The 19,954-nt window shown below is 38.3% G+C and overlaps 1 protein-coding gene across 7 annotated transcripts in view; it reads right to left on the bottom strand.

Annotated features, from left to right (window-relative positions):
• AIG1 (androgen induced 1) overlaps positions 1-19,954 on the bottom strand; it is a 297,796-nt gene that overhangs the window by 266,028 nt on the left and 11,814 nt on the right. The window contains exon 2 of one of the 7 annotated variants that reach the window (XM_064291606.1): positions 782-8,145. The exons of 5 other annotated variants lie outside the window; for them this stretch is intronic. In XM_064291606.1, the coding sequence (XP_064147676.1) occupies positions 8,074-8,145 (72 nt within the window). In that variant the 3' untranslated portion in view covers positions 782-8,073. Of the gene's footprint in view, positions 1-781; positions 8,146-14,188 lie in introns of those variants that run through there. One more of the 7 variants, XM_064291610.1, reaches the window with a different exon arrangement.

The following is a 19,954-nucleotide window of genomic DNA, read 5'->3' as shown; positions in this document are numbered from 1 at the left end:
GAGGATTTACACTATCAGATATCAAGGTTTAGTTTATAATTACAGTAACTAAGCGTGGTATTGGTGCAAGGCAATATAAATAGGTCAATGGAGCTGAACAGAGTCCACAGACACACACATAAATGTTCACATGACTTACAGCAAAGTTTCCACCCCCATTCATTGGGAAAAGAATGGATTATCCAAATGAGAAAAAAATTATCCTGATCCCCACCTCAAGCCATACACAAAAATCCCTACCAGAGGGATCATAAATGTGAAAGATAAAATGATAAAGCTCCTAGAAGATAACATAGGAGAATGTCATAATGACCTTGCATTAACCAAAACCAGAACCAAACCCACTGCCATCGAGTCGATTCCGACCCATAGCAACCCTATAGGACAGGGCAGAACTGCCCCGTAGTGCTTCCAAGGAGTGCCTGGCAGATTCGAACTGCCAACCTCTTAGTTAAGAGCCATAGCATTTAACCACTATGCCACCAGGGTTTCTGACCTTGCATTAGGTAATTATTTCTTAAAAGAACTTATTATAAAAGAAAAGATAAATAAATTTGGCTTAATTGAAAGTAAGAACATCAGTTCATCAACAGACATCATACAGAGTGAAACGATAAGCCATAAAGATGGAAAACATATTTGTAATATATCTGAAAAAGGCTCATACATAAAAAATAGCCTTTTACAGATCAGTAAGTGAAAGACCACGTTATTAAAAAAAAAAAAAAAAGGACAAAAGACTTTAACATTTAATAATAGAGGCTGTTCAAACAGCCAACAATCAAAAAATGTTTAAGAATATTAGTGATCAGAGACATACAAATTGAAACAACAATGAAATATTACTGTATACCTACCAGAATAGCTAAAATACAGTAAATAAGAAAAAACCTTGACCTACCAGAATACCTAAAATACAATAAATAAGAAAAAACCTTGACACTACAAAGTATTGGTGAGAATACAGAAAAACTAGAGCTCTTAAACAATGTTGAAGGGAATGTAAATTGTTACAACCACTTTGGCAAACTGTTTGGCAGTTTCTACTAAGCTGAACATATGTGTAGTCTATGACCCAGCTTAAATGTGAACCAAAAAAACACTCACAAGCATGTTCATAGAAGCATTATTCTTAAGAGCTGCAAGCTGGAGGTAACCCAAAAGTATATCAGTAATAAAATGAAAAATAAATTTTTTAATTCACAGAATGAAGTCCTATGCAGCAATGAAAAAGAACATTACTATAAACAACCACATGAATGAACTTCACAGACATAATTCTGAGCAAAAGAAGCTAGAGAAAAAAAATTATATATATATATACACATATATATAAACTGCATGACTCCATTTCTGTAGGGTTCAAGAAAGGCAGCCCTGACTTATAGTGATAGGAATCAGAGCAGTGGTTATCTTTGGGGGAGCTCCTGGGGTGCTAATGATGTTTGAAGACTTGATCTAGGTGGTTACTACATAGATGTGTTCTATTCTTATGTGTGCACTATACAGTATTTATGTTATACTTCAAAAAAAGAAAGAGGAATGAATGGATGAGTTAAAGAGACAAAGAAATATGGAGTCAGTTCTGCAGAATCATGGTATTCCACACTAATACACCTATATATACAGTCTAAGGTCTCAAAAGGCATTTCTAATAATAAGTATCTTAGAAAGTTAAATACCAATGTGTATATCACATATGGAAACCCTGGTGGCTTAGTGGTTAAGTGCTATGGCTGCTAACCAAAAGGTAGGCAGTTCAAATCCACCAGGTGCTCCTTGGAAACTCTGTGGGGCAGTTCTACTCTGTCCTATATTGTTGCTATGAGTCAGAATCGACTCGATGGCAACGGGTCTGGTTTTTGGTTTTTTATATCACACATATGTGTCTGTTTGAAACTGGCAAAAGCAAGCATTAATATCCTCACATACTGCTGAAAGTGTAATTTTATAGACTCTGGGCCCCATCCAAGCTGAAGTTGTTAAGTGAGAATTCTCTGAGCTACAAATTGCCCTTCTGTTTTTTTTATTCCTGTCAACGGAGGTTAGATCTTGGAAAAGGCAAAGTAAGGCATTCTATTTCACTTGTTCACTATCAAACAGACACCACAAACATTTGATAATCACGGTCAGATGTCTTCCTTCTAAGTCTTTTCACTTGGTTTCAGGTTTCTCAATTTACTGTCTTAAATTGAGTAAATTTTTTCTTAAATGCTATATAAAAAACCAAATCTGTTGCCATGTGAGTCGATTCTGACTCATAGCAACTCTATAGGACAGAGTAGAAATGCCCCATAGGGTTTCCAAGTTTGTAATCTTTACAGAAGAAAGATGTAGCAGTGTGCTTCCATAAAGATTTCAGCCTTGGAAACCCCATGGAGCAGTTCTACTCATAGGGTCGCTATGAGTCAGAATCAACTCAATGGCAATGGGGGGAATCTTTAAGGAAGCAGTCTGCCACATTTTTCTCCTGAGGAGCTGCCAGTAGCTTCCAACTCTGACCTTTCGGATAGCAACTGAGCACTTAACTACTGCACCACCAGGATTCGTGTCTCCTAGTTCACACTGGTGTTACAGCAGACTTAAGCAGTAAACAACACAGGTGAAGGAACATCGCTGTAGTCACCTATGACCACAAAAGATAACGGTCTTCCCTGTGCTCTGAAAATCCTTTTTACTTAACTGTAAATTCAGAGATGTAATTTGGCATAAAACACCCATTTCAGCAAATCTAACCAATTCAGCAAAACTTATAGCTCAAGTTCAAGCAAATGAGTGTTCAGAGGGAAGTTTTGCATAAAACCATGCTGTCCATCACATATTGGATGGGATCAGAGATTTAACGGAAGTATTTGCTCTTTGTTGCACTCTTAGAAGAAACACAGCCAACCAAGCACAAAGAACCACAGCAACTGAAACACACAAAAGATTAATTCAAAATGTTTCCAAGTTATCATGGTATAAGTATATTTTAGTCATCTCCAAATTTTCAGAAAGAGTTTTTAACTCAATGGTCCAGAAAATTATCACAGAATATATTCCTTCTACAGCAGACACAGAACCAGCCCCTCTTCCTGAGGCCTCCCATGTCATCACATCTCCTTAGGAGTTTCCACTAGTAAAGCTTCGTTTCCTCAGATTTTCAAGTCCTTTTACAAAGACTAAAATTCAAGTAACTAGATCCTGAGGTTTCTAGATAGGGCCAGTGGCATAATTTTGTTGCTTGCACTGATGGGGGAAAGTTTTCACTTTTAAACACCTACATTTCTACATATCAAAAAAAAAAAAAAAACCTCTCTTCGCTCACTTATATCACTATAATTTTGTATGCTAGTTTCCAGAATCTAGGTGATAGACACCTGCATCATTGGTAATATGTTTGGATAAACTATTACTTTGCTCTGTCTGAATTAAATTGTCATTGTTGTTAGGTGCTATCAAGTTGGTTCTGACTCATAGCGACCCTATGTACAACAGAACGAAACACTGCCTGGTCCTGCACCATGCCCACAATCGTCGTAATGCTTGATTGAGCCCACTGCTGCAACCGCTGTGTCAATCCACATCATTGAGGGTCTTCCTCTCTTACATTGACCCTGTACTTTTATCAGGCATGATGTTCGTCTCCTGACAACATGTCATGCCTGGCATAGTAGACCATACGACTGTCCCATTCCAAATGGCCAATACCAGTCCATTTCAGCTCACTAATGCCTAGGATATTGATCTTTATGTGTTCCATTTCATTTTTGATGATTTCCAATTTTCCTAGATTCATACTTTGTACATTCCAGGTTTCCATCATTAATGGACGTTTGCAGCTATTTCTTCTCATTTTGAGTCATGCCACATCAGCAAATGATGGTCCCGAAAGCTTTACTCCATCCACGTCATTAAGGTCAATTCTACTTTGAGAAGGCAGCTCTTCCCCAGTAGTCTTTTGAGTACCTTCCAACCTGGGGTGCTCATCTTCCAGCACTGTATCAGACAATGTTCCGCTGCTATTCATAAGGTTTTCACTGGCTAATGCTTTTCAGACGTAGACTGCCAGGTCCTTCTACCTAGTCTGTCTTAGTCTGGAAACTCAGCTGAAACCTGTCCGCTATGGGTGACCCTGCTGGTATCTGAATACCAGTGGCATAGCTTCCAGCATCGCAACAACACGCAAGCCCCCAAAGTACAACAAATTGACAGACACGTGGGGGATATAAGGTGTGAACATCTTATAATTAAAATTAATCCTTTATATCATTTGTCCATCAATAAAAAAAGATTGCTTCCCCCTAAGACAATCTTAACCAAATGTTTGACACTACCTATACAAATTTGGTTATAAACGAAGGCTCTACTAAAACAGTGGTATTAAAATTTCACTTAGGTGTAGATGCTATGAAAATTGTTGTTTAATTTTTTAGATACAGAAAGAACTGAATGAGGAGCACTAACAGGATTTGGGGAGAAGGATTAATCAAGTAAAGCCACCCTGAGCCCAACCCAAGGTCAAGAAAATAAAGCTGGATTAAGTTCGAAAATTGTAAGAATAGGATATATGTCTTCCTAATTGAGAGATAGCCAAATGTTTATTGGTAGAAATCAACATGTCTACTTATTTATTCAATAAATATCTTGGGCTCCCTAAGTGTGCTAGGCACTATTCTAAGTAATGAGGATGCAGAGATGACCAAGAGATAGTCCCTGACCTCAAAGTATGCCATGCAAATTAGAGGAGATAGACAAGAAAAACAGATAATAGAGAAGGAGGGTGGGAGCAGAGAAGAAAGACACGCCACCTCACTATAATCATTCACCAGACTCCTGGGCAGACTTGTTGAAAAGCCTCCTTTTCTTAATAGCCTCCATTCCAACTCTCCAATTCCAGGAGTCAGTTCCGTGTTCTTACCATTTGCCCATTTAGAGGCTGACTACCTGCAGAGCTAAAAACTAAAACTAAAGCAACCTAGTGTGTTTCCAACCTGCATGGTAACTGTGTGGTTGTCCTTACCTCGGACTTAATTTCCAAAGCGAAGCCTTATGTCAGAACACAGACTACACAAAGTTTCCCAAAACGTATTACAGAACTCAATAATACATTTTCTTACATAAAATAATCCATTTCACTTGTATTGCCAATTGAAGGATAGGACTGTGCTTGCGGACACATTTTAAACTGTTTTTTCTCTGTAAAACCTACACTTCATAGTGTTTATAGTTAGCTTGAGAAAAGCATTCCAACTATCATACTCTTAGGCAAATATTTAAGAGTTAAGGATGTAAGTGATAATAAAATTACAATGTACAACAGGTCTATGAACGTCTGAATTTTTTTTTCTTGGAAGTCCTATGCTCTATTTGCTAATCTGTCCTGGGGCCATCAGCAGCTCCATCTTGAAGCATTACCCACATGTCCCTTCTGATGGCCAAGTAGGGCTCTTCTTGTCCCCTCAAACACTGTCTCAGTCCCTCCTGCCCTGGGTGGTGCCCTGCATGTTCAGTTTCTCTTTGGTCAAATTATTCCGGTTTAGCTGGCTTTTTTTTTTTGACCTGGGATGCTCCATTAACCACTAACACAGCTTGGGCAACCTCCCATTACTTTACTATGTTCTTGTTGGTCTATGCCATGTAGTCCTTATCTTCAACAAAATCTTATAAAAAAGTAGAAATGTAACAATGGATTGTGAGACACGGTGAGAATCCTATCCTAACTGAGCTAAACTGCTAACACCATTTTCCACCAAGCTAGACAAGCCCCACTTGTTTAATTCGAGACCTACTAGCTATAGCCCTAGGACACGCTCAAGATATTCTATAGCTTCTTTGATTTCTCTGTTCTAGCACTGAAAACCAAAAACAAAACCAGAATAGTTCATACCTGGGCAACATGTCCTCAATGAATCAAGTATCCCACACTCAGAGGTCTTTATAACTGCAAAGTAACCAATTGAGACAAAGGAACGCTATCCTTCTGCACAGGTGGCAGCCTCATAGGGAAAAGAATCCTTACACTAACATGAGGTCAGGAGGAAGCTCCACCCTCAGGATTAAAAGAGAAGCCAGAGTCCTTCATTTACTGCTGTGAAGGGACTGGGAGAATACAAGGCAAAGTCCTTTCTATAGTAGGGCTGTCAGCACTGTACCTTTTCAATGTTTCTATTTTTCATTTTAGTACCGTGGCTGTTCCCATGGAATGATGAACTGTAAAACTGGAATAAAAAAGGTTCTGAGGACTAGCCTTCAGTTTGTAGGATAGAAAGCAAGACTGCAGAGGAGGCTGGTTTCCTCACTTCATCAAGGGACACAGTGGGTAGAAGCAGCTACCAAAGAAGAGGAAAACTAGCTGTCCCAGGATCTGCTGCCAGAAAGAGGAGGCAGTAGGAAGGCAATGAAGGGACCCTAAGCAACCAGCCAGGGTCAAGTGTCACCAACCACATTAGCTTTTCCCACGGTTTCTGGGGAACACCTCTGTGGCTGATGAAAATAAAAACAGAAACCACTTTCCACCATCTCCACCACCACCAGCAGCAGGAACAAAAACCAGGAACACTGTCAACTCCTTCCGTTAGGGTAGAAAATGAAGGCCAAATACATTGATGGGGCAAGTACTTTCACTCAGTTACTAAGAAGAATCCCAGCCAGTGACTAGACTTCTTCTTTAGTCAACAATTTGGGGTTAGGACTTATCTGGAAGAAGAGTGGTTAGTTAGTAGCCCATTTTAGAAAACTTCTACCTTTATTACATCTACCCTGCCAATGCAATAAATGATACGGCAATGACCTAAAACAGTAAATACAAGTGTTTACCTCTCCAGGCAAAGACAGAATGGGTATACACATCCACCAAGCGGTGTGGTTCCTAATGTGGGGTGGACATAATTTAGCTAATCGATGTTACCTTAGGAGGCAACAAGGACTGTTAGCGGTAGACTTTTTAATAATTCATAATAATCTGTAGTCTTTCACTCTACTTCTATGTTGTTTTCTAATTGTTTGCATCTGACGACCTCATTGCACAGCAACAGTGTTGAAGGCAAGGATATGTCTTACCTGCCTGTGTACTACTATAACCTAACAGAGTGTCTGGCACAATGTAGGTATTCAGGAAGTTTTTGTTAAGTAAACAAGTCAACTAATAAAAAATTAGTTATTTTTCATTGCCATAAGTGCCTATTTTAAAGTCTAATTTGGCGACACTTTCTGAAAGAAAAGATTCTCTAGTAATGACTGTGTTCTAAAATCCATTTCCTAAGACATACGTATCGTAGATATTTGTGACTAATATGTACACACATTGTCGAGACTTTGGGATACAATAATTAAAGTAACAATTCAATGTATGGAGTTTTGTTTCTTTGTTTTAGTTTGGCTTTTGAAGAAAAAAAATGACTACTCTGACATTCATCTCTGCTCATAATTCACTTTTTTTTTATCTATGTCAGATATGTTAACTATAATAGATCTGTTAATTATCTATTACTCGATACCTGTTGCCGTCGAGTCGATTCTGACTCATAGCGACCCTACAGGACAGGGTGGAACTGCCCCATAGAGTTTCCAAGGAACACCTGGTGGATTCAAACTGCTGACCTTTTGGTTAGCAGCTGTAGCTCTTAACCACTATGCCCCTAGGGTTTCCTGTTAACTGTAACAAAAAGAAAAGAGGTATGATGGTGCTAATAAAAAGAAAAATCAACCACTACTGTTTTATTGAGGTTGCTTTTACATGCAGGGTTCAAAATGTTAAAATGAATGTAATGATGAACAATTAATAAAATCTTCCATTTGGTATGTTCGGGCTCTAACTCCTTAAAAATATGGTAAGATTTCTTGAAATAATGACGTTTTCATTTAACGTTTCCTGAATGCTTTAAGTCATTCTCCTGGCTGAAAATGTTTCTTCACATATCAATTCAGGAATCACGGCAGGTGCATTCTATGGTGGTCATGTCTGACTAGCTGTTCTGGACTGTGTCTCCCTGATTTTCGGGGTGCCACACTTCATGTTGTCCTCTAACAGTCTCCAACTCCTCCAGACCTCTCCACCTGCTCCACCATGACCTCTGTAAGAAAGTCATGCTCTTAAACATGATCTTCTTTTCCCCGTCCATTCCAACTTGCCCCTCTTCGAGTCAATAATTCTCCAAAATTAGCCTAAGATGACAGGGAAAAAAAAAAAAAAAACAAACTTGATGACCTAATTCGAGCAATTCACACAATATTGTGAATTATTGATGTGTATAAGCTTTGCAGTCTACTCGCACTTTAAATGATGGGATATGCTCACCAGGATTTTTCTGAGTATAGGGTTCAGTAGTCTACCAGACATCTCTACATGTGCCATCTCATTATCACATTTTCTCACCTTATTTTCCTAAAACAGAAATCTAAAGAATCAAAGCCAGTAACCTGACATCTCATTTTAATAAAGTTACCTATGTCTGTTACTTAAGCCGTTTAATATCAATCTAAGGAGCTGTGGGGACACAAACAGTTAAGTGCTCGGCTGCTAACATAAAGGCTGGCGCTTTGAACCCACCCAGTGGCTCTGTGGCAGAGAGACCTGGTGATGTGTTCCTGTTCTATTCAAATTAAAGCCAAGAAAACCCTGTGTGCCAGTTCTACTCTGTCATACAGTTGCCACGAATCAGAATCAACTTGACGGCACCTGACAACATTAGTACAAGCAGAAAGAGTTATAAGAAAAACAGTAACTTCTCAGGCAAGCCTACAAAAGTGATACAAAATAAAGCTTTGAAATTTTATAACTGTGGTTTTAAATTAGTATTTAAGGGAATAAATTTTAAGTGTAAAGATATCATTCTATTCTCCACCCCAAATAAAAATCAAACCCATTGCCACCAAGTCGATTCTGATCCATAGCGACCCTGGAGGAGAGAGCAGAACTGCCCCAAAGGGTTTCCAAGGAGCAGCTGGTGGATTGGAACGGCTGACCTCTGGGTCCTGGGTGACCTTTTGGTTAGCAGCTGTATCACTGTACCACTGCACCACCAGGGCTCCACTCTCCACTGGCACTTTATAAAATCTTTAAGGGGGGGACCTATGTGTATACTGCTTGCCTTTTAAAGTGAATAAAGACACACCAGAACATCAGGGAACCCCCTTTAAAATTAAGAAGATTCAGCTAACACATTTTCATAAGATTGACTCCTAACATTTCCTAAAGTAAAATGTGTGCTCTTTTAATTTTTAGATTACAGTTCTGGCCAAATGTCAGTTCCTTCTTTTTCTGCTGTCTTTATAAAAATAATTGTTAGCATTTTCTGTCCAAATCACATGGAGACAAAATACTGAAATCAAATCTCCAACCATCTCTCATACCAAAGTAAACAATCTGGATCAATGAGCTACACATTTCCTAAGAGCCAAGTGAAGGCCTCTTGACGTAAATCTTACAGTTCAGAGGATCCATTTGGAAGGAGAAATCTAGTACAAACATTGATATTGGAAGAATAGAAAGTACTAGTACAAGCGATGGCAAAACTAAAATGCAGTCAGTGAGTGGCATCAGGACCCATGGGTTAGAGCCATGCATGATAAAAAGGTTCAACAATGCTAATCAAAGCTACAGAAAAGGTAAATGCATTTTAAAATCAGTGTGACACCACTGTCACACAAACAACAAAATCGCACTTGCATGGAATTCAACTTTGGCTGAAATTTCTTAAAAAGCTGGCCACAGTATGCCATTGACACACGTGTTTTGGTTTGGCACCCGGCCTCCCAAACAACAGAGCAGGTGAAATTCCACAATAAACACTTGTACTAAATCATTCTGTCAGTTAGGCAGTAACATTTACATAGCACCCTTCCAATTCCTAATTGACTAATCAGTTGCAAGACCAAATTACATAGTACTGACGACAATAAAACACATAAGCATGTAAACAGTATCACAATGCATCATTGTATTGTCAAGCTTACCCTGCTGGAACAGGCTATTTCTGTTTGGATAAAGAAAGCCTCCATAATGATACCATTTTTATGAAGGCTCTAATCAAGCAAAACTAACCAACACAATATATTGTTTAGGGTACATACTATTAAGAAAAGGAAAAAAAGGGGGGAGATGAGAAACACAAAATTCGGGATAATAGCTACCTCTAGGCAGGAGGCAGAAATATGAGATGGGAAAAACTCGCAACTGTCAGGTCGATTCCAACTCATTGTGACCCTATAGAACAGAGCAGAACTGCCTCACAGAGTTTCCAAGGAGCGTCTGGTGGATTCAAACTGCTGACCTTTTGGTTAGCAGCTGTAGCTCTTAACCACTATGCCACCAAGGTTTCCTGAGATGGGAGAGGGTCATAGTAAAGCAACAGCAGTAGTAATTTCATAATTGTGTTTAATAATATGTACACGTATAAACCCATTGCTGTCGAGTCGATTCCGACTCATGGCGACCCTATAGGACAGAGTAGAACTGCCCCATAGAGTTTGCAAGGAGCGCCTGGCAGATAGCACATACTATTTTATGCTTATCGTTTATTCTATGATTAACTTTTAAAAAGTCCCTTTCTTGCTTAGAATATGGAGTATTTTATGGACTAGAGCACAATACACCTGGATTATGCAGAAAGAATACCTATTATTTACTCTGTAACTTAATTGGAAACCCTGATGGCGTAGTGGTTAAGTGCTATGGCTGCTAACCAAAGGGTCGGCAGTTCAAATCCGCCAGGCGCTCCTTGGAAACTCTGTGGGGCAGTTCTACTCTGTCCTATAGGGTTGCTATGAGTCGGAATTGACTCGACGGCACTGGGTTTTTTACTCTGTAACTTAGAAGCCCCTTTGAAAGCTCTCTGATCTTTGCAATCGTTTCTGTCTGAAAATCTTACAAAGCTTTCTGCAGTTAAGTAGCAACAAATAAAACAAACTCTTGAGGAGCTTTTAGTTTGTTGCCATTTACCACTTTTTTGTCAAAAACAAATGTGGCCACTTTGGGTGAAATTAAAACACAACATGTGGTTACTGCTCTAAACACAAGGTGAAAACGAATTTTTAAAAAAATTTTAATCAAAATCCCTTCACTGAAATTTCTCCAACATCTGACGCTGGTTAAAAGATTCTGTTTGCATCTTGTGCTTTGTCCAATATGAAAGATGTTCTCTGATCTTTGGCACTCTTAAACAAAGGGGTAGTATTTGATCATTTTTATCATGTAATTCATATATGTATTATTATATATGAATTAGTACATATGTATATGTGTAATAAAGTTTCATGAGCTAGATATATTTGCTGAATTCCTTGCATTTGCTGGTCCAATTCAAATAAATGAGATGCCTGTTAGGTGCATGAAAGGAGATGCACCGAAACCCAAAACCATCTATTGCCTGATGATTCTGACTGATAGCAACCCTGCAGGACAGAGAAGAGCTGCCCCTTAGGATTTCCAAGGCTGCAAATCTTTATGGAAGCAGACCACCACATCTTTCTCTCATGGAGCAGTAGGTGGGCTCAAATTACGGGCCTTTCAGTAGGCTGCCGAGAGCTACCCGGGCTTCCGAAAAATGTACAGGAGATACAAATAAAAATTCGATTAACCCATAAGAATGATGCAGCCTGGAATTGCACAATACAACAGACGTGAATGATGATGGAATTTATTGAGATAGAAAACAATGTGATAGCAGTGGGTTTGGGAGGTGAAATCAAGAATTGTTTCTGAGTACGTTAAGCTTACAATGCATATTAATCCTCCAAGCTGAGAAATAAAGCAGAAAAACTGGATATAGGAATGTGAAGCTCAAGAGATCAATTGTGACTCAAGATAAAAATTTGCAAGATCATCATCACATATAATTTATTTAAATTTATTAAACTTTATTGTTGTAGCTGTTAGGTACAGTCGAGTAGGTTCCAACCCATAGCGACCCTGTGTACAACAGAATGAAACACTGCTTGGTCTTGTTCCATTCTCACAATTGTTGCTATGCTTGAGCCCATGTTTACTAATATTAATTACTAGTATAATTAATTATAATTAACCGGCCTCCTACCTAGTGCCGTCGAGTCGATTCCGACCTAGCGATTCTAAAAAAATGAACATATTTTATATTATGTATATATATAATTTTAAAGCATAATGCTAGGTTGCCCTTCAGTAAAGATATAAAGTAGGAATAAATCAATTGTAATTACATTATAATGTCTATGACACACACCTATTAACTTCTGATAGGGAACCATGTCTGACAGAAACACATTCTTTTTTGGAAATTATTTTTTCAAAGACAGAGAAATCATTAAGAAAACTGATTATCAATTATTATCATATAGCATCTACCGAACAGCCATATTAGCATGGCACTAGACACATACATGGAATCTTAGCACAAGGGAATTCAAATCATGAGTTATACAGGCACATGTTGCTTACAATGACAATAACATCTTTCTTTTTTTTTTTTCATTTTTTAAAATTCCGTGTTATTTGAATTAATAATCTGTTATTTTATATTTGCTCCCCTGGGGATCTCACCTAGCATCACAGCTTAAGTAAATTTATTTTTAATAACTGTATTATTTTATTAATGTTTACACTTATAACTTTAAATTTATTTTCTATAGTTTTTTTTTTTTAATTTTTATATATAACTTGTGTATAGATAGGTAGATAGACAGTCCCTACATGGCACAAAGGGTTAAGCACTTGACTACTTGCCAAAAAGTCAGCAGTTCGAACCCATCCAGAGGCTCCTCCGAAGACAGGCCTGTGAAAGATCACAGCCTTGAAAACCCTACGGAACAGTTCTATGCTGCACACATGGGGTCACCGTGAGTCTGAATCAACTTAGTGGCAAGTAGCAACAACAATATATAATTTGCTTTTATTTTATGTAAAATGAATAAAAACTAATATGATTAATATAATAATTAATAATAAGACAAATTTATTAAGCATACATTTATTTAAGCCACGATGCTAGATAAGATCCCCAAAGGAGTGAATGTAAACTATAAAGCGAAGAGGGTCTTAGACTAAGCTCTGGGGCATTCAACATTAAGAGATTAAGAAGAGAAAGAGCATCTAGAAAAGGAAACTAACAACAAACAGCCAGAGAGGAAATGAAAAGCCAGGAGAGTGTAGTTTCCCAAAGCCAAGTTTTAAGAAAGTGTTTGGAGAATGAGAAAGTGAACAATAGGCTCAAACGTTCCTGAGAGTTTAAGTTTAAATGAAAGCTTAGAACTGATCGCTTTATTTGACAATGTGGTAGTCACTGATGATCTTGACAAGAGCTGTTTCAGAGATGTGGAGTTGGTTTGGAAAGAATGGAAAAAGAGGAAGCAGAAACCCAGGATGGTCAGTTCTTCCAAGGCGTTTTACTGAAAATAGAACAAGAGAAATAGGGTGGTACTTAGAAAGAGATTCAAGACCAAGAAACATTTTATCTTGCTTTGCTTTGTTTTAGCTGAGAGATATCATAGTATGTTTTTAGGCTGATGGAAATGAAGCCACTGAAATGGAAAATTGTATAATACAAGAAGGAGAGAAGACACCATCAGCAGTGGAACACTGAGAGCATCTCCTGGAGATCACAAGAGGTTATGGAGTCCAGAGTGCACATGGAAATGTTGTCCTCAGACGTACAGACAGTTCATCCATCATGCCTGGAGGAAAGGTGGGGTGCAGTTTCAGACGAAGGTAGGTCAGTAGATTTAATGGTGAGAATGTACCAGTTTCCTCTGATTGCTTCTGTTTTCTTATTGAAACAAGCAGCAAGGTCATCGTGTGCTTTGGCCAGTATGAAGGTGATCTGAGAGAGAGCTGAGTGAGAGGATCAGGAGGGAGACATCAAGATTTAAGGATGGGGGAAAAAAAGGAGAAAGAGGCACTATGAGGATTGGAAATTAAACTGACTAGAAAATGTAGTACATTGCTGGGTAGCACAGAAGGCCTGCTTGATTATCTGTGGTCATAAATATGAAGCGAGACCAAACAACCTACTTCTGTGATTTCTTTAATCATGCTCAGTGGCTCAAATGCAGACATGACTAGGCAGGTACTTGGGTTTAGTTAGGATTACAGATTTTCCAGGTGAGTAAGAATTGAAGGCAGAAAAGAGATATGGTAGTTAAGGATATGCAAGGTTGTGCTTTTAACGCTGGACTATGAAATTTAAGCTGCTAAGGGAAAAAAAAAAAAAAAGGAAACCCTGGTGGCGTAGGAGTTAAGAGTTATGACTGCTAACTGAAAGGTCAGCAGTTTGAATCCACCAGGCGTTCCTTGGAAACCTTATAGGGCAGTTCTACTCTGTCCTATAGGGTCCCTGTGAGTCAGAATCAACTCAACAGCAACAGGTTTTTGTTTTTAAGGAAAAAAATGAGTACATGAGGGAGCGTGAAGGACTGGGGGAAGGTGGTATGGTCTAAAATCTCTGCTGCAGCAGAATATCTCTGCGAAACTCTCTGAGAACAACAAAAACAAAATGTTTCTTTCCCTCTTCTAAAAACCATGTTCTGTGTCTTAGAGGCCATGTTCCTTTCCATTCTAGTCAGGATGCTGAATACTTTTCTAAAAATTTTATTTCCTGTTATAAATAACAAGGAGGTCTGGTGGTATAGTGGTTAAAGTATTCAGCTGCTAACTGAAAGGTCTGTGGTTCAAACCCACCAGCAGCTCCATGGCAGAAAAGATCTGGCAATCCACTCCCATAAAGATACCAAAAAAAAAAGCAAACCTGTTGCCATCAAGTCAAATCCAACTCATAGTGACCCTATAGGACAGAGTAGAACTGCCCCATAGGGTTTGCAAGGAGCAACAAGTGGATTTGAACTACCAACCTTTTGGTTAGCAGCCTTAGCACTTAACCACCAGGGCTCCCGCATAAAGACATAGCGTAGGAAACTTGATGGTGCAGTTCTACTCTGCCTATAGGGTTGCTATGAGTCAGAATTGACTCGATGGCCCACAACAACAGCATCGTTATAAGTAACTTTTATTAGTATGCTTATCTGAGTTTTCAGCATGATATTCCCTTCCCTTTGCTCTGCAATAAAGGTCAAAGATTACATATAGTTTCTTTTTCTACTTACTCTGCTTGGAACAGGAAGACAATTGTCTAACACCAGTATTTTTCAACAGAGAGGATATGTAGATTGATCTGGGAGTTACTCCTTTACTGGGATGCTATACCAGCCCCAAATTTATGGTTGGATAATACGTTTATATGTACAATTTTAGCTCAATTTCGTTGTATTTACTTGGTTTCTGTGCAATGAACCTCTGCTCTATTGAGAAGGCATTTTTCCTCTACTCATTAGCTGGTTCTGTCACTCTGAAGAATTGTTGTTTGGTGCCTTCGAGTCAATTCCAACTCGCAGTGACCTTATGCACAAAAGAATGAAACACTGCTCAGTCCTGCACTCTCCTCACAATCATTGCTGGGTTTGAGCCCATTGTTGTAGCCACTGTGTCAATCCATCTCTTTGAGGGTCTTCCTCTTTTTTGCTGACCCTCTACTTTAACAAGCATAATATCCTTCTCCAGGGACTGATTCCTCCTGATAACATGTCCCAAGTATGTAAGCCAAGATCCATCTGACATCAGCAATGATATTCCTCATTCCCTGTCCTCTTCTGAATCTGGCTTGAATTTCTAGCAGTTCCCCGTCCATGTACTGCTGCAATCATTTCTGTATGGCCTTCAGCAAAATTTTACTTGCGTGTGATATTAATGATATTGTTCAGTAATTTCTACATTCTGTTGCATCACTTTCTTTGCCATGGGCACAAATACGGATCTCTTCCAGTCAGTTGGCCAGGTCCTGTCTTCCAAATTTCTTGGCATAGATGACTAAGTGCTTCCAGCACTGCATCCTTCTGTTGCAACAACTCAATTGTTCTGTCTCCAGGGCAGCCTGGCCTTCTACCTTCAATACCATCGGCTCTTGATCAGATACTACCTCTTGAAATGCTAGAACGTAAGAATGCTACTCGGCAATAAAAAGAAACAAACTCTTGAAAAACAGCCACAAAGATAAATCTCCAGAGAATTGTGCTGAGTGAAAAAAGCTAATTCCAAAAGGTAGGATACTATATGATTCCATTTTACATAGCACTTTTGAAATGACAAAACCACAGAAATAGAAAACAAACTAATGGTTGTCAGGGATCAGTGATGTGGGTAGGTGGGAAGAAGACAGCTGTGGCTATAAAAGAACAACACAAGGGATCCTCCTGATGAGGCAACTGTTCTATATCTTGGCTGTATCAATGCCAATATCCTGGTTGTGATATTATGCTACAGTTTTGCAAGACATTACCACTGGGAGAATATGCATGATGCATACACAGAATCTCTCTGTGTTATTTCCCACAACTACATGTCAATCTAAAATTTATCTCAATACAAAACTTATATTAAATTTTTTCTAAGTTTTAATGAAAAGTTAATCTTTTTTAAAAAAAACGTGATACTTATAATAGCACCAATAAATATGAAATACTTAAGTATAAATCTAACCAAATATGTACAGAAGCTATATTCTGGAAACTGCAAAACACTGATGAATAAAATCAAAGATCTAAATAAGTGGAGAGATATATCATGTTTATGTGTTGCATCTGTTAAATTCATAGAACCATACACCAAAAAAAGTCAGTTTTTGGTGTATGTGAATTTAAAAATAAATTCATATAAACCATATGTATGTATTTAAACCCAGGAGTCTCTGGGTGGTGCAAAGGATTAAGCGCTAGGCTATTAACCAAAAGGCTGATGGTTCAAACATACTCAGAGGCACCTTGGAAGAAAGGCCTAGAGATTTACTCCCTAAAGGTCACAAACATGAAAACCCTTTGGAGCACAGTTTTACTCTGAAACACATGGGGTTGCCATGAGTCAGCATCAGCTTGACCCAAAAACCAAATCAAACCCATTGCCATCAAATCAATTCTGACTCATAGCGAACCTTCAGGACAGGGTAGAACTGCCCCTCAGGGTTTCCAAGGAGTGTCTAGTGGATTCAAACTGCAGACCTTTTGGTTAGCAGCTGTAGCACTTAGCCACTACACTACCAGGGTTTCCATGTATTTACATACACAGGCAAATACCAATGTACTAATATGGGTATCTGTGAGTGAATCTCTGTGATTTAAATATGATTTTAAAATTAATATGATTTTTTTCTAAAATCTGACTGTATCTATGTACACACATTCACATTTTATTAGTCTGATTGTACGTGTCCATATATATATAAAGTTCTGAAATATACCCTTTCCTGAGGCACTAAAATGCTAAAATGCAAGAAAAATTACGAAGAATTCAGAGAGAAAATATTTTCTTCCCTACGATTTCTCTATTTTACAAATTTTGTACAATGATTATGTATTGCTTTGGAAATCATATTTTTAAATTAAAACGCAGCCTTTACAGGTCTAAATGTAAGTTAATATGAAGGGGCTAGACCATTCTAGAATTCCATGCTTCTAAATCAAAGCACTATAATGAACACTTGTCCATTTTCTCAAGATTGGAAATGGCAGCATTCTTGCCACTTTGCCCATTCAAGCAATTTCTCTGGTTATTTTTGATTAGCCTATTTTGATCAAGCCTATCGAAGCTACATCCCATAGCTGGCTCCACTTCACCATGGATCTGATCAAGGGGGTCCTTCTCTCCCTATCTAAGTGAGTTGTGTTCTCAGGTACTCTGACAAGAGTACACTGCAGGTGAGAAATTGGTCCCTTTAACTGTCTCGCCACAGGCTGCACAAGAGAAAGCTATGTTGTTATGGAATTTGAAGCAGTGAGATTTTTCCAAGCATACTTGGATCCCAGGAACATCTGATTCAATATGGAAAATTGTACTATTGTTCATGCATCCACAGAAACATATGACATTTCAGGGGAACACAAAGAAACAAATGAAAACCCTAAATGCACCTACCAATTTTACTAAATGTTATACCAGACATGGGAGAATGGCAGGGACGGGAAAAGAAGTGACCTCAGCTAGTGGTCAGATGATTTTCTGTAATTTCAATAACATTTGCAACTAGGAAAGGGAATGGATGATTATATCTTCAGCTATTTCCCCCACTCGGACAAAACCAGGACCCTAGTTGATTTTCGATCCAAAAGAAACATTTTCAAAGAAGGCGAAGAGGATTCTATGCAAAGTATTATACTCACAATTCTTCTTCCAGTTGAGGAAAAAGCATTATTTCATCCTTCAAACTTAAGTGCACATTTTAGGGCCAAGCCTGAGTCTACTAGAGAAAAAATGTTCAGTTCCACCCTCTTTGTAGAATATCCAAAACAAAATAATGAAAAGCCAGTTAATTTTGTTCACTTAGTACTCAATGAGCTACTGGCCTTTACAGGCCCTGCTTGGTTTAGACTAGCAAAACTAAGTACCATAGTTACATAAGGACATATAGAATCTCTTCTCAAGGTATGTGATTTCCTATTCAAAATGAAGCCATGAACTACAGTTGAGAATTTAGTTTATTATAAGTATATGAATAAGTATAAGGCTAACTCAAATGGGGAGTTTAATGTACTTAGGCAGCTTATTCTGCCTCTTTAAATTTTTTTTTTTTTTTTTTGTCATAAATTCTTAGCATGTCTAAAAGCAAAATCTGTATCCTCCAGGTATACTTGACCATTTCCTGATCTTTGAACGGCCCAGGCTTTTCCACATCTGAGCCCTTGTTTATTCAGTTCCCTCAGTGATTTTCTGAACCTCTTTCGCAATACAGATTTAGATAACAAACACGTACCTAGATTATATTTCCTTAAACCTCTACAAAAATCCTTTACCTGGGGAAAATATAAGAATATGCCTTTGGCTAACACAAGATCATGATATGAGAAACATCCAATATAAGAATATTTCTATATATCCTGCTAAAACAGTCAAAGGCATTATTGAGTATGCTATCCAGTGTCTTTTATATGAGGATCCAAGTGATAAATAGCCTTGAAAGTCAGTGCCTAGGAAGAACAAACCAACAAACTATAACTTTCCTGACAAACTGTTATACTGCCTTCGTTCTAACACTAGGAAACAAGGCAATCAAACTTGATTTCTTTTTCACCTTGGTTGCCCTGAAGATTAGCTAAATGTGTTTCTCACTTGTAATAATTAACCCGTCTCTGGGTCTGATACACATTTTTTTCTTTCTAGCTTTTGACTTTCAAGCTGTAATTTTTACAATAAGTTTTTAAGTATGTCACAGTAAAAGTCACCCTAACTGTTTCGTAAGCAGTAGGCATTAACACGATGAGACTGTGTCCTACAAGCTATTTTACATTCAACCGCGAAACAAAAACTGTGTGGCATTTCTCAAGCGGGAATATGCATAGGAATCACCTAAGGATCTTGTTAAAAAGCAGATTCCAATTCAGGAGGTCTGGAGAGGACCCAGCGGTTCTGTGTTTCTAACAGGCTCCCAAACAAAAGTATTCCACACTGAGTAGCCAGGACCTAAACACCAATACTCCGCCAATGTATGAATGAAAAGCCATTGAAGGGGGAATGATGAATACGAGGCAGCCCTAAGAGATGATAACTTTCAAGACGGTGAGTACTACAAACTAAAGCACGTGGGATAAGCACATTTCTTTTCCAATCTTTAAAAATCAAAAAGTTTTAAAAACCCAATAGTAATATTAATTTGTTTTTTGATAATAAATGTCTAGTTTGTGTTTTGCTAAAAAGTTGATTGGGACTCATTTGTTAACTATTCTACTACACACATCTGAATAAAGTTCCGGTTGATTCATAGATAGCCCTACTGAATGTTCTGGGAAGAGATGGAACAAGAATGCTCATTGAAAATGAGGGTGGCGGTGGAGGGGGGGGGTCCTATTTACTCAGACATTGACTGAACACCTACTATACTCCAAGCATTACTTTCAGGCTTCAAAACGTACCTTTTTCTTTTAAATTACTGATGTTGGTTGCATCCTGATTCTTCGTCTTTATTAT

This window comes from Loxodonta africana, chromosome 1 (genome assembly GCF_030014295.1).
Source record: "Loxodonta africana isolate mLoxAfr1 chromosome 1, mLoxAfr1.hap2, whole genome shotgun sequence".
In the NCBI taxonomy this organism is placed as follows: Eukaryota; Metazoa; Chordata; class Mammalia; order Proboscidea; family Elephantidae; genus Loxodonta; species Loxodonta africana.
This window is presented reverse-complemented; position numbering and strand designations above follow the sequence as displayed.